The 15948-nt window shown below is 35.8% G+C and overlaps 1 protein-coding gene across 11 annotated transcripts in view; it reads left to right on the top strand.

Annotated features, from left to right (window-relative positions):
* Positions 1-14694, top strand: part of LOC113675333 (neural cell adhesion molecule 1-like) — a 33502-nt gene extending 18808 nt beyond the window's left edge. For 3 of the 11 annotated variants that reach the window (XM_089209220.1, XM_089209219.1, XM_089209218.1), the window contains exons 11-16: positions 3165-3236; positions 3934-3972; positions 7513-7719; positions 8371-8401; positions 8511-9212; positions 9301-9861. In XM_089209220.1, coding sequence (XP_089065346.1) covers positions 3165-3236; positions 3934-3972; positions 7513-7719; positions 8371-8401; positions 8511-8535 — 374 coding nt within the window. In that variant the 3' untranslated portion in view covers positions 8536-9212; positions 9301-9861. Of the gene's footprint in view, positions 1-3164; positions 3237-3933; positions 3973-7512; positions 7720-8370; positions 8402-8510; positions 9213-9300; positions 9862-10448; positions 10625-12275; positions 12462-12984; positions 13016-13107 lie in introns of those variants that run through there. The other 8 variants (XM_089209227.1, XM_089209226.1, XM_089209224.1 and 5 more) reach the window with 4 other exon arrangements.
* Positions 14695-15948: the final 1254 nt, after the last annotated feature.

Here is a 15948-nt window from a genome sequence, read left to right as displayed (position 1 = left end):
AACTGGAGGTATTTTAGATAAAATATATAAAAAATAACAAATAAATATAAGCATTGCTTTTTTGATATTGGATAAATGGATAAATAATTATTCTGGCAGAATTTATTTTACACTAAGTAATAAATTCTTTAAAAAATAATAAAATCACAGGTTAGATCGCCCAAGATAAATTAAAACTGTAGGATAATCTAATACAACTACTTTGTGTTCATATGAATGTTGTGCCGCGTAGCACTGGGAACACAAATGGTGAAACAGAGAAATTAACTCTGAAGTGTAAATTAAAGTGCTATATAAACCCATGGTCGTGGGTTCGATTCCCACCGAGGTCAAAAGATTTTTTCTTTGCCTCGTGTGGTTCCCTGTTTCCCTTTATTAGGGCTAACGCCCTGTGGGTTATTCATGGGTTTATATAGCACTTTAATTTACACTTCAGAGTTAATTTCTCTGTTTCACCATTTGTGTTCCCAGTGCTACGCGGCACAACATTCATATGTACCCTTACTTTCTCTTCGCCGCGATTCACCATCCTAAATCGTCCCCGACTTTCTCTGTGCGACCTCGTAGCTTAGTCGGCAGAGTAACGGTAGATCTAATCCGGAGGTCGTGGGTTCGATTCCCACCGAGGTCAAAAGATTTTTTCTTTGCCTCGTGTGGTTCCCTGTTTCCCTTTATTAGGGCTAACGCCCTGTGGGTTATTCATGGGTTTATATAGCACTTTAATTTACACTTCAGAGTTAATTTCTCTGTTTCACTACTTTGTGTTCAGCTGCAATGTAACCACAAGTTCAAAGCTGTCTGTCTGATTCTCTATTTGTTAACTCTCCTTATTCATTAGAGCTGCATGCTCCAAGAGTCCATGAATTATGTGCAGTTTTTTCTTTGAAATACTTCAATGTGACTTTTAAATCCACAATTCCCTTTTATTTTCTCTCTTTACCAACAAAAGCATCCCTTGTTATTCTATATTTTTGAGCTGAGTGCTGTTGTTAAGCAGGTTTTATCTTTGACCCTTTAACTCCCAAGATCTGATTGTTAATTCTCCCCTCTAGCTGCTACACATTTCCTTGTAAATTAGTCATAAGAACTTGGTGCTAGATCAAGATGGCAGCTTCTACCTGATAGTTTGAATGTTCTCATTACCTGTTTGCTGAATAATGTATGGATATTGTAGGGAGAAGATTTAAGTTAATCACTTCTGGGGGTTAAATGGTTAAGTAACTCCCAATGAAGTGCTAATTTCTCCTATGAGGCCCATATGGGGTGAGATGATTTGGAGGTTGACAGGCAATAGAAATTGCCTTTCTGTTTTGAATGTATCAAAGTTATTACAGATTGGGTGTGGTAGTAGGTTGAGTGGTTTTATTAAAAAATCAAGAGGTTTCACAACAACATGCCAAATGTACATCTAGATTCTTTGGTCTGTGTTTTTGTTCAATCAAGTTTGTTTTTGGTCATTTTTCTTTCCTTGAGAAGAGGCCTTTGCTTTGTGCACACTGGCTCTCAACCTTAAAGATTGTACTTGACATTTCCAGAAAAAACATATACCAAAAAAGTTTAGGTCTACACTCTAATTCATTTGTACTAACTTGATGGCTTGATTGTCCCTTGTAGCTAATGTGCAATCCTTTCACACTGGATCCCCCACATTCTCCTATCGCACAGGATCCCCCACTTCAAGCCCACTCACATCAGAAAACAAACAAACCGTGACCACATGTAAGTGGAGTCTCTTATTTGAATCATGATTCTGGTCCATAATCTGTTCAAGAACAGATTCAGATACAAAGTCTGTTCAAGGCTCATCTAAGCTTGGTTGACTTTCCTGACTTAAAACTTCTCATGGTGGTATTTTTCTTGTGTTGCTGTAGAGTATTTTTGTCTTGGTGTGGGTGTCTAGGTGCTCGGAGTGACTTCATTGTCTTTGTGTTTTGGTTTGCAAGAGAGAAATGTTGGTGGTACTTGTTTTTGAAAATACATCTTTCCCATCATTTAAGTATTTGCTTCTGTTTAATACACAACGACTTGAATTGGTTTTTATTTCTTGTGTTGCTGTAGTGTATCTTTGTCTTGCTGTTGGTGTCTAGGTGTTCAGAGTGATTTCATTGTCTTTCTGTTAGGTTTGCAAGAGAGAAATTTTGGTGGTACTTGTTCTTTGAAAGTACATCTTTACAATCATTCATTTTTATACTCCTATTTAATACAGAACAACTGAAATGAATAAAATTTTTAGGTTTAGGTATAAAAAATTTATTACCATAAGTGGTATGTGCATTTTGAAAGAGTCTTTTCCAGTGTCTGTCCTAGAATTGATTTCATGAGAATGGGCAGACAGCTGAATGTTTTAAGTACTGCATTTATAATTGCTAAAATCAAAGAAACAAGCTTAGTTTTAAGTCTTAAAGATAAAGCAGCCATAAATTGCATTTATTCAGATGGAAAATATTAATTAAACAATGAAAGTCATATCCATCCTCAAAATAAGTTGTTTATAAAAACTATAACTTCTATTGACTCATCAATTTAAGTCCAAGCATTGCTTACTTAAAAATAACACCAAAAGTCAAACATAACATAACTTCTAAAAGTAAAATTAGTTACATGTTCTCCATAGTCTCATTTTCTCTGTGCCACTTTCACTAATTGTTTCACCAGAATGTGTTTTTTTTGGTTCTCTCTCCACTATTTTCTTGAATTCAGATCACCATGCCTTTTTATTTTGTTTTTTTCTTAAATTACCACTCGTCAATTTTGTGCTCAAAGGAAGAGCTGAGCTTAAATAACATCATAATAATAATCTACTAACACAGCTCCAAATCTAAACCAGTAATTCATATCAAATTTCATTTATTATTCAGAATCATCTGTAATTTTGTAAGGTAAAATTCACAAACATTAATTTTCAAGAGTCACAATGAATTACTTACTTTATCCATTACAGTCATTGATTGGTATAAATAACTTGGAATCACAGCTAATTTCATAAAAGGAAAAATCATCAACTATTTCCTCTTTACTTCAATGTTGCATTACTTGCTTTTCCATACAAATTTCTATATCAACCTCAAGGTTAAAATATTGAAAATTCCTATGAAATGTAGCTTTTTTTTCTGTTGAATATTTTTCAATACCCCTCTCCACTAACCTGTTAAGCTTTGTTATAGCTACTCCAAGTCGTCCTCCTTCTTCTAAATCACCATTTTCTGAGGTTTCTGAACCAAAAACAACAGCACCCTGTAAGTCTTTGGATGTTTAAATCCTTTTTTCATGCGCAAACACATGCGTACTCACAATTTATCTTCTCTAGAAACAATTTTATGCTGCACCTCATCAGCATGTTTTACATCTGACATACATGTATCAGATATACAGAGGGGTTCTTATCTCGCTGAAAATCAGTGTGCATAAGTACAAGGAAAACATTAAGTCATTTTTAGATATGGTAGCTAAAACAGAAACAATTACGCAATTATTTGCTAACAAGAGCAGATTTCTACCTTGGCTAAATTCACTTGAATACTCATGTGTTATTTTCACCTAGGTTAGAAATAAGAAGAGAACAAAAGACCTCAATGTTTGAAAGAAAAAAAAAATGAAAAAGGACAAGTCTCAAAAGAAACTGTGCTCTTGTCAGATGGGAGTGACACAATTTGTCCACAGCAATAGGACAATGACAAAGTTAACTTGACTTGAAAACCAAATCTGAAAAAATGTGATTTGTTGAGTCTCTCCCTCTGTGATGGGTGAATCCCTTATTCTACCTTTGTCAAACATCATCCATTCACAAATGGCATTCATGATTCATCGTTCAACCTATCTCGTTTCACTTCCTTTGATATTCTCCACATGTAAACTACATGTACATTCTTAAAAATGGTGAAAGTTGCATGTCCAGTCTCTGAATGTTCCTGATTTCTTTGAATCCGCTTCTAGCTTCTGTGAAACCAACTGCACTAACTACTCCTGGAGCAAGTAAGTTCACCTGTGCAATGAAACAATTTAAGGGGGGGCTTACTTATCAGAAGGAAACAAAGATAACTGATTCACTTAATGCTACAAAATTGTTTGGCTTTGTATTTGCTTTCAATCTTTAAATGACCTTTCACAGGGTAGCTAAGATCTAACACAAAAATTCTTTAGGGCTTTGATAAATTGAACACAAAATATATATAACAAATTTTAGAAGAAACTTATGTGGCTAATTAAGAATGAAATGCAAGAGTACCAGAGAGAAAACCATCAAAAGTTCTAATCTGCAGACTAAGAATCAGTGGTTAGTTACTGTTTATCAATCATAACTATCACCTCTCCTAGGGCATGTTTCATGTGTACATGTATAAAATAAAGTTAAGTTTACCCTTTAACACACCACTGATTTTAAGCTAAATTTATCAATCGTAACTATCACCTTTCCTAGGGCATGTTTCATGTGTACATGTATAAAATAAAGTTAAGTTTACCCTTTAACACACCACTGATTTTAAGCTAAATTTATGAGCCATAGTTTTTTTCAAACATTTATACAATTCTATGATGAGAATTTGGATTGTCACGTATCTGTGAGGATGACTACAATGTGGAAGTATTTCAAGAATTTCAAAACTTTGTAAGTTAACCCTTTCACTCCCAAGATCTATTTAGTAATTCTCCTTACTATCTGCCATACAATTCTTATGATGTTAGTTCAGAGAATTTGGTATTGGATCAACTAATAATCCCATGATTGACATTCTTCTCTATTCTCATCACCTGCCTGCTTGATATTGTATTGATATTGTAAGGAGAAATTCTGTCTTGGTCACTTGTGGGAGTGAAAGAGTTAATGACCAGTAGGTTCTTTAGCTTCTAAAACAGCCTCTTAAGCTTGAATTAAACTAAAATATATGTTTAAGTTCAGTTTAATCTCTTGTTTTTGAAAAATATTCACTTTAAAATATCTTAAAAGCTGACATTATAGGTTGACAGGAGTATACTAATATTTTGCTAGATTAAAAAGTTTTAGAATTTATTGTTAAAATATCATTTTAAAAATTGTTGCAAAGCTTGTGTTGGTAAATTAGTTATAAGTACCTCCTCTCTCAAGTAATAAAAGTTTTATTAGGTACACAGTAGCCAGAAAAGGGTTTCCAAATACTACAAAACTACCCAAATACACCACTCAGAGAAAATTTATGCTAACAAAATCTTTTACAATAAATAATATTCAGCCTTACTTTTTGCACAAAACAATAACATTTTTATCTACTCACAATAAAAATACAATATCCTGTAACATGCTAACCCTAGTGATATAATCATAATCACCTTGTAATAAACACTAACCATTTGGCTAATATTGAAAAATTTATTGCAAAATTGCAATATTCAAATAATTAAAAGGCTTTGCATTTTGAAGGGAAATAACATACAATGAACTAATCTGATGCAATGCATATAGATTGCATCTAATCTTCCACTTAAGCAAAGTGAAAATTTGCAAAATCAAACCAGCAAATCTTGGTATGAAGTCTTGAGCTGGTTTTGAACTGAATTCTACATGATTTTGAGGCATTTTACATCAATGCGACTTGTATTTACAGCTTATTATTTTGGTGGTGAAGAAGACATCTTTATGTGAGCCTGAGTGCATCATCCACCTGCACGAGAAGTACTCAGCATGTTTGTCAGTACCATCTGCAATTTTAAGAAAATCTCCATAGTCTCTTCAAAACGCAGATGTCTTCTTAAAATGGAATCATCATTAGCTGCTTTCTTCAGTATTTCAATTTCCATTGCTGTGTTAATTTTTCAAGAAAATGAGGGGTTTTTCTTGTAAGCAACTGTTCCTTGGCATTTTCCAAGAGATCTCCCGAAATGAATCTCATTATTCAAGGGCACCCACTAGCATTGCAAGATTAATGAGCGTTCAAAATTTATACGAGAATCAAAATGAAACAAAAGGCAGAATTTTACACAAGCTTCTCGAAGTTAAATAGGGATTGGCAAACCTAACATCATACTAACAAAATCTTCTAACCACACTTTGTAACAAACCAAACCTTACGACAAAACTGACCGAATATTGTGGCAGAAGAATTATTGGAAGTTTAAGAAAAATTTATGCACCTGTCAATTGAAACCCCCACCCCCCCCACCCCGGGGAAGTATGGGGCATTGATGGGGGTAACTACGGGTTTTGGCACTTTTTTGTGTCCGAGGGGGTGGGGGATTTGTTGTTTTTTGTTGCATCAGTTTTGCCCGTGGGGTGGGGGATTAGTAAGGTTTTGACATTCGTGGACGAGCGAGGACTGAGGCGAGTGAGTCGCACCCATGTGCTTTAGGCGGATTCAAGATGGACGACATTAAGGTATTGTGTTGATTTATATTTTTTTCTAATTAAACTGAGAGCTCAAGAGTTATTTATTATAGTTTTGAAATCGATAAAGATGAAGTAAATATTCTAAAGATGCAGAATCATCAGATGATCATGACATCTTATGCATCTGTGGAAAGCCAAATATGACAGAGGAAATGATTGGGTGCGACGGGAAAAATTGCAAAATCAAATGGTTTCACTTTTCCTGTGCGGGACTAACTAAGGAGAACGTGCCAGAGGGAGAGTGGCTGTGTGGGGCATGCAGCACTCAGAGCAGGGTCTGAAGGTTGGTTGGGACATTATTTAACATGGTTTGTCCCAGGGGTGGGGGAATTTTTTCACTTTACTTGGGGTTTAGAAAGAAAACAGGGCCCCTATATATGGGGCATTATCACACTTTTTTTCTACTCCAAGGCTAATGCCCCATACTTCCCCGGGGTGGGGGGGGTGGGGGTTTCAATTGACAGGTGCATTATCAGAACAATCGACTGTTTAAAAGTTAGGATTTCGCGTATTCAGATATTGAGAAACCCTTCAAGGCCACTGGGTATCTTTACAACAGTATGCATAATTAAGAACGTCTTAAAATGATTTATAAATGTGCATGTCACAAAGTTTAATTTCGAAATCGACTTCTTGACTTTTCGTATCAAAATTTTAATATTTTGTTTCCTTGTCGCAATTTTCTCAAACACCCAAAACCCTCTGGGTTACTGCATATAGTTCGCTGTAGTATACTCTAACTTATCCAACAACAGCCATGGGCCCAGACGACACGAAAACATCATCATCTTACCTCAACATTAGGAAATTTTCAGATTCCGCCATTATGAAATTCCCAGGATGCAGTTCTGTCAGCAATCGACACGGGGAGGGGTGAGGCATTATTCGCAAAATTGAAGAAGATAATCCTACGAAAGAACTCGGTTTTATAAAATTTTTCATCGCCTTTTTGTTTATCTCGACGGGGCTTGGACTTAGTAACATACTAACCTCAACGATTTTCTACTAACGAAGAGTTCAGTATGGTTAACATGCACGGAGTGAGGATGCTGTGGTTTCACAATAGTGGTTATGCTGTGGCTGTTCAAGAGAGAGTCAGCTTTTTTTTTGAACAGAGAAGAAATATTTTTTTGGTTCATTTTCTTTTACTGTAGTGGATCCCAAAGTAGGAGCTCGTACTCAGGAAGGCCTTGGATCAGGTGCTATCGCCGGCATAGTGGTGGCTGTCATACTCATTGTCCTGATCACTATCGATCTGTTCTGTTGCTTCTTCAATTCCTGCGGGATCATCTTCTGTTGTCACCAGGCCTTCTGCGGAGGCGGCGGCAGCGATAAAGGTGTCAAGTCTGGCAAGAACGACTGTAAGTATTAACAGGACAGTTCTATAAAGTAAATATGATTGGGTGTCCAACCGTTAAAGCAAATATGTTACCATCTTTTTTTGGTCAAAATAGCGTCACAGAAATTCTTTTTTTTCCCTTGATATAATCGTAAACTGAGGAAGCAGCAATGATGGTAAAATAGAGGAAAAGAACACCAAAATGGAATGAAAAGACCAAAAAGAAGCAAGGATAGCGACGAACAACAAATGTTCTCGTGGATTGCAAATAAAAATTTGTGAGAAATTTTTTCCAAAATGAGCCAAACGTGAGATAACTATTTCAAGTAAACCTGGAAATTAACTTAGAGCAATTTCTGCAAGTCTCCCTCCCCTTCTATGCTTGAGCCATTGATGTGTCCTTAGTTTCCTTTATATTCGTCACTTGGATTCGTCACGTAACGCCCACACTTCCCCACTCAAAGAACACGTTGCGTGACAAGACACGTTACGTAACAAGTCCCTCTTCCTCAAGTCACGACATCATCATTCTTTCAGCTTTTTTACAAATGCTGCATTAACACAGCAGGTCAATGACCACTTAACCAAAAGCAAGTCAAAGCCAAAATTTTCATATTTACTAGAACTGATAACAAGAATAAAGAATGTACTCTTCTTTTTGTCTAATGAACAGATAAAGATGGAAAAGCCACCGAAATGGAAAAGTGAGTACTATCTTTCCTATATTTCGAATTTTATTCAGGATTTGAGCATTCAGGCATTACAATTTGTGAATTATGTTGTGTTTCTAAATCATTTTCTCTACCGTTTCAGGAAGCCATTACCGGAAGATGTTTAGCTACTGAGCCAGCGTTCAGTTGATACAGCGGTAATCATCGGCACGGTCACGGGGACACCGGCGAAAACTTTTACTTTTCAAGTTCAATCGCTTTGTTACTTCAATAAAAAGTTAATTAGTGACAATAATAGACGATGAAAGACATCGTTGAGAACATTTTTATGAAGAGTATTTGTGGTTAACCATTTTGATGTTATTATATTTTGCTGCTTACACAGCTATGATTTTGCTGCTGCATGTGAATTATTTTTACTTTGGTAAATTATTTCTGTATGTTGTATTTTTTTTCTTTATTTCGCTATTGATACTTAACCCTTTCAGTTGAAAGGTTTTCCTTTATTGCAGATTGTAGTCTTTGTTGAGTAAACCAACCTACCATCCGTAACGTTAAACCAAAAAAACGTAGACATGTTAGTGCAATTGAAAATTTCCAGTTAATCTGAAAAAAAATGAGGCCTCGGAATCTTCATAATTGTTTCTTAAAATTACATTTTATCAACAATTAATGGTCTTTAAATGGCACATTACCGCACAGAAGACTTCTACTTGACCTAATTCCATCGTTTAGCACAAACAGGAACTTTTAAAAAACTCTCGAGACTGAAAATATTAATTATTACCTTCCAGATTCCTAAACAAATAGCTTCGTAGCTCTGTCGCTTTCAAAATAATCATAGGTTGAAGTAGTTGTGATTGATTAATTATGACCTTCCAGATTCCTAAACAAATAGCTTCGTAGCTCTGTCGCTTTGAAAATAATCATAGGTTGAAGTAGTTGTGATTGAGGTATGTTCCTTTTCCATTTGGTAAATTAATATATAAAAAAATAAAAGATTGGATTTTAATGCTCACCTGTACAATTTATATTGCCACTACTATTTTTTTTTATGGAAGAGTAGAAGCGCTTTTTGTTATAACATGAAAACATTAAATCAGATGCTTTAACGAACGAAGAGCCTCTTTGGCAGTTGCGATGATTTTAATGAAAAGTATACTTAATATAGTTTCGAATTCTAGTATAATAATTGTAGAATTGTCTTCTTTTCATAAACCATAGAATTTTTTTAGATAACAATGTAGTGTTGTGCCTAAATATTTTATTTTCTTGGACAAGAAACAAAGTAAGTATCATTTAATCTTACGAAAAGGCCTCCTGTTTAGTGCATCTAAGAACGAAATACCATTCCTGTAGTAACTTATCAGTTTGCGAATAGCGCATTCTTTGACAATTCAGCTATTTAACAGCTTGTCACGTGATATTAGTCACATATCTGTGTGAAATAAAAAGTTTCAAAAAGTATAAAATAAAACTAGATCCAAACACGATTTTTATAGTGTGTTTCGGTACCTCCAACAAATCTCTGCAACCTGTACACCTGCTCATTCATGTACCAGATATAGAGTTTTTTGACATTACATATCAAATGTCATACTCACTAACGTAATTCTGGGATAATTTAAAAAACGTAGTGTGCAATCTAATGTATATAGTTGTTTAATTGTATGGTTTGGAATATTATTCTTCATCAGAACTTATATCCAAAACATAACGTTTCTCATTTTACATGCACGAACATTGCACCACACATTATCTCACATTGTTTACTATTTCACACTATAAACTTCACGATACATCACACTTTGCGCATGGTACATCACCCACTCAAAAATGGATAGACGAGTAAAAAGTGCAATGGATGTAATGCTATAAAAGCATATCTGGAAACAGTTAAACTTTTGTCGAAATTAAAATCTCTCATTCACGACATAACGTGATACAAGCAACACAGGTAGTAACTCTAACCCTAATAAAATCTAACCTTCCCAACGGAGATGACCGAAATAAAACTTCTCCTATTTGACTTAATGACCACTTACCTTTAATTTATCTTCTTTGACCTTATTATTTGTAGACTACCATGTTACATATTTGAAAATAATTCAGTCACTACGTTTCATCCACAAAAATCCTGCACTTTGGGAAAAGTTCTTTTCCGAAGACTTGATATTCCAAACTAATTCTAAATCGGGGAAAGAATGCCGTTTTCCTCAGCTAAATGGAACAATACAAGAAAGAACAAAATACCAGGTAAGTCCCATTAAAGAAAAAACTAGCTTGCAGTGCAGGCGTCTTATTAACGCGAGCGATCGTTTATCCGGCCGTCCATGTTTGATTTGGAGTAAGAGTGGACGGTAGGGGTAGGGGGCGGGGGAGGGACAAGAGGACTTTGCTTCCCCACCCTCACCTCTCTCCTTGTTTTTGACCGTCTACCGCCCTATTGGTACAAATTTTTTTTCTCCCCAGCCTTCCGCTGCCATTAAAACTAAAGATGGCGGCAATAATTTTCGTCAAGAAAATACTGATCAATCGCTCACCAAAATTACGCCTGCTCTGTGGGCTAAAATAAAACAAGCGTGTTATCTGGTTCTTTAAGCTCCTAAAATATTCTGCTCCTCCGAAAGGCGTATTTGTTGGAAAATGTTTAGGCTGGGAGTTTAAAGAGATATTAAATTTTTCAATAATTTGTTTTTCAGAAGTAGGGCAAATCCATCTAAATATGATTACACTATAGGTGGCATACAATAATTTAGCTTCCTATAACCATAGATGTACTAACTCTGTTTTAACCACCAAACTTTACCTAAATACACAAAAAAATAAGGCTTTGCTTAACTTGAATTTCATGGCAACTTAAATCGTTATTAATACAACAACTAACCACACATGCACATCTGACACTACACCACTCTAACTAAAGAATATCTTGATTATACTATCACTGCTATCTTCTAATATTTTAAAAAAGTGTTACTTATTTGTTTACTTAGCATATACAATACTATTTTGAGAATTTTTGCGTTCCATTTCTTATCAAACACGATCATTTACAAGATTCACTTTACCCAACAAGGCCTAGTCGTTCGGAGGCCTATTAGCACTAACCCAAGGTTAAATTTTAACCTGGATTTCTTTATTCTTTTATTCACAAATGCTTTGGAGATAATTATTTGTATCCTTTTAGAGCATGCAATAATTATATTCTAGAAAAAAAAAATTCGACTGAATTCTTATTACAGCTTCCAGATCTGAAATCAGATTTCACATCAACCCTGGGTTATCTTAACCCAGCTTTGAACAACCTGGTCTAGGGTTATGGGTATTGGTAGAATCTCTTATCACGGCGGGTTCGTCATCAGCCTCGTTTGGAAATTTAGGAGTATGCTCAGATGTTTTAGTATCATTCATTCAATGAACTTAAATCTACACGCGCTGCCATTGATCGTTGCCTTAGGTCTATAATTTGACAAGCACACAGCTAACGTCATTAGAAAGCTATTCTCTTTCGTTTGTCAAATCAGCTCGCAGGCAAAAATTTTCCGTATTATGTAGCAAGTGAGGGCTTCGCAAGAATTCTATTCAGGAGCTATTAACAGACGACTTAGTTTGACTTCAGTGTAGCCTAAAAAGCGACATCATTCGAAACAGAGAACTGAAAGACAGTTCCAAAAATTGAACTTCCTGTTCATTGTATAAATGAAGATTAAAGCACCTTCAATTTGAAGGGCACTGAAAATTTCAGTGATACTTCACGCTGAAACACCCCGTTCTTCCAGTCTGAGCTGATTCTCTTTGAGGAATAGATTCGTTATTTCACTTGCGAATGGAATCCTAGTTTCGCTCAGTATTTGAGGTTACAATATATTGACAATAACATGGTTATTCGTTCTTGATCTTTCAGGTATAGTCGCAAAAGTTTTCAATAAACTTGGACCAGGCGCCATCGCTGGCATTGTGATCGCTGGGATTCTCATCGTTCTCATCGTGATCGATCTTTTCTGCTGCTTCTTCAACAAGTGTGGAATCTTCTTTTGTTGTCAACAGGCCCTTTGTGGCGGTGGAGGAGGCGATGGAAAGAAAGACGATTGTAAGTGGAATGATTTCACAGAGGAACTTCGTCGAAGTATTGAAAGTTTCGGGATTGTATCGGTTTTGCTTTGCTATACGCGCTATGATTGGTATAGAAAACCCACACCTCTGTTTTAACACTTTAACTTTCAGATCAAATTTGTAATTCTCCTTACTGTCAACGATACACTTCTTATAATATTTGTTCAGAGAATTTAGTATTGGATCAACTAATTATCCCCAGATTGATATTTTTCTTTATTCTCATCACTTATCTGGTTGACATTATATTGATAATGTAAGGAGAAATTCTGTCTTGGTCACTCATGGGAGTTAAAGGGTTAAGGTCAATCATGCAGAAGTGAAGTTGAGGGCAAGCGTGACCTAGTCAGTAGATTAATATTTTGCCGTCTACAAAAATCGTATAATCCTTTCTTTAGCTTAGTTGTGCTGTTCAATTTCTTTATTTTTGTTGGGTTTTTTTCAATTGAAGACTATGTAGAGCATTTTTTAAAACTATTTGTCTCCATTTCCCCATATAGATATGGATGGGAAAGCCACGGAAATGGAAAAGTAAGAACAATATTTGTTTGTCTATTTTTGGTTCAGTTTTTATGTCTCAGTGGTTCGTTTTAACTTAGTATTGTCAACATTTTATCTTCCAGGAAACCAATTGCCGAGAAAGTGTAGATGGAAAGCCTGCGTTTCAGAATATCAGCATGTACTTCCGGTGCAGCTTGAAGTTTGAAAGGGATTTTTAAGCCACCACAATGGCAACACTCAGACTTATATCTAATAGTATTTTCATTATTTTTTACTTCAACTTCAAAATAAGAAAAGTTAGCTTTTATCTTTAACAGGAGACGAATTTAGACCCTTATTAGTTCACACGAGCTTGAAAACGTTTGTTTTCTTTCTGTCAGTAAGCCTACCGGGTCCAACTGTCCACAACAAAGAATTTTAAGAAATGTTTAAGAAATGCTAAAGAAATGTTTTGCTGTTTTCACGTAAAAGGATTTGAACCACTCTTTCATGGATGGGGCCCTGGAAATAATAAAATGTAAGGTACATGCGCAGTTATCGCCCTTGAAGTTTCAAAGGCATTTCTTGTGACGTGTTAGCAGTCTATGCATAGGCAACTTATCACACTGTCATGCCCGTTGCCTTCGTAGCTACCTCAACTCTCTTCAGTTACATGTGCATCATCTTCATATTCCAGCTTAAGAAAGGCTGATTGCTATCATAAAGGCTTCTTCTTTTACTTGGGGGTATAGGATAACCCTACTCACGGGTAATTTACCCCCCCCCCCCCTAAGAGTAACCTTACCCCCCTAGGATAACCTTATTCCCATCTTGCATATAAAACGGACCGGAATAGGGAAGCTTTCGGGTTGACCCTAGGGATAGGGTCACCCTTCTCCGTTCCTAATGGAACTTAAAAAAAATAAGTGTTATTTTTAACCGTTTAAACGAGTAATTCTTGGTTCTCCTCCATGGTCTAGGTCTTATATTTAGAGCTTTTTCCGCAAATTTAAGTTGCATTAATACTTGATTGTTATATTCCTTTCTAGTTAATATAATTTTTCTCAAATAAGCTTGTTGTGTCTATGTAATTTTAGAAATGACATCATTTCAATTAGGCATTTTATTATTGGTATTTCGTTTTCCCTTTAGAGCATAAATTTCTCAGAGTAATTCAAACAAATTTTGAAAAAGAATGAAAAAATTGATTTTGCGTTGAAAGAGTTTTCAAAAGTTCTTTTGAAAGAAAAGTTACTTGAATCTTGGGAGATGATAGAACGTGGTTCCTTGCGCATGCTCAGAGACTCCAAAGGATCTCAAAAATCAAACGTTTCGCTCCATCGTCAAATTCAATGGGCATGCGCAGTGAAAAACTATTTTCGATTCCTCTATATACTTGTACCCGTGCTGATTAGCTTTTTTCATAAGAGTCTTTTTTTTTTCAGTGTAATATCTGACATTATTTAAGAAGGAAAGTCAGTAAGATTTTGTCCAAAGAGGTTCTTGCCTTTAAACGGGGGGGGGGGGGGGGGGGAAGGGCAAAAAATCTCCTGTAAGTGGAATGGTAATTTGTAAGCGTAAATACATGTAAGAGAATTATTGTTTCAATTTTCGTCCTCTTGGTACTCTTGTTGTTGTTGTTGTTGTTGTTGTTGTCATATGTTATATCAAGTGTGTGTAACAGTAAATGCTGTAAAGCTTATAATAAAATATTTCATAGTATTTTTAAATTTGTTACTTGATGAATTCAAGTATACTTAAAAGCGACAACTACCCCTCTTCCATTACTAAGAATTAAGTTGCAGAGGTCAAATTTGGCCTCAGTACCATGCCAGATCGGTGAGAAAATAATGGTGGAGGTCCGGGAGGGAAGAATTAGTCTTCCGCCGTTGGTTTATTCCGCTCGCACCAACTTTTTTTATCGTTTCAACTTACTGGAAGCCTGGAACGAGCCACAGTTTTGGAAGGTAACGCTGGTGTTGCTGTGCTAATTAGTAGCAATTCTGCGATAGCATAGGACAAGAGAAAATAATGGGATCCCTTATTTCCTCTTGGTTTGGCTGACCTTTAAATCACAAACAAGGTCGTAAAATATTTCGTTTCAGTTTAATTTCCCCTGCCTTTTCTCTTTATGGCTGGACTTGTTGATCATAGTGTTTCTTTCGCTATCTAATCAACGGACTGACGTAAATCAGGCCGTTTCAAAAATTGCTAAGGAAAACATAGTCTTAACACAAAATTTCAGTGATCCTATTCTTGTTTTGATTTTGAGTGATTGCTACGCGCTAGGTTGTTAAATTTCATTGGCTAATAACATTTCCCCTATTTCAATGGCTGCTGAACTTTGCGATTTAAAGCTGCTTTCGGGCATGTCACGCCATACAGGTCAAATCAGGCAGATTCATATGGGCATCAACAAAATTAAGCAATAAATCAGGGCAGATCTATAACATCTGAGTAGTTTGGTCCTGTAAAAGTTAATTAATAAGAACGGTATGAAACAGCTTCATAAAGACTGTCTGTTGAAGGTCAAAAATAGAGGACCACCCACTCTTTTAGAATGTCAGGAAATCGACAGATGAACAAAAGCTATTTAAACATCATTAGCGCACAAGATTTAAGAGATAATTCACACCCACACATTTTTTTTTTTGGGTTGAATTTTTACGGAACACCGGTTGAAAGCACCGGCCGTACATATGTGAAGTACAGTGTGTTTATCTCATCGATAAAAAAATGATAGCGAGTTAATGTCATGGCAAGCAACACGACCATTTTTTTTTTAAAGTTCCTTATCTATTTAGTTGCGTGTCCCATATTTGTCGGTTGCACATCTTTGAGACTCATACATATCCATTTTTACATTATTTTTTGGGGGTTTCAGATGTTGTTCTCATTCTGTAAACAGCTTCTAACGATGTAAAAAGGGAGAATGAGCGTTTTCACCGCCCCTAATTCCCACGACCCGGGTGAGAGCGTGTTTT

Source organism: Pocillopora damicornis, chromosome 6 (genome assembly GCF_964200805.1).
Source record: "Pocillopora damicornis chromosome 6, jaPocDami1.2, whole genome shotgun sequence".
In the NCBI taxonomy this organism is placed as follows: Eukaryota; Metazoa; Cnidaria; class Anthozoa; order Scleractinia; family Pocilloporidae; genus Pocillopora; species Pocillopora damicornis.
Note: the sequence above shows the minus strand (reverse complement) of the source record. Positions and strands in the feature narration are given on the sequence as shown.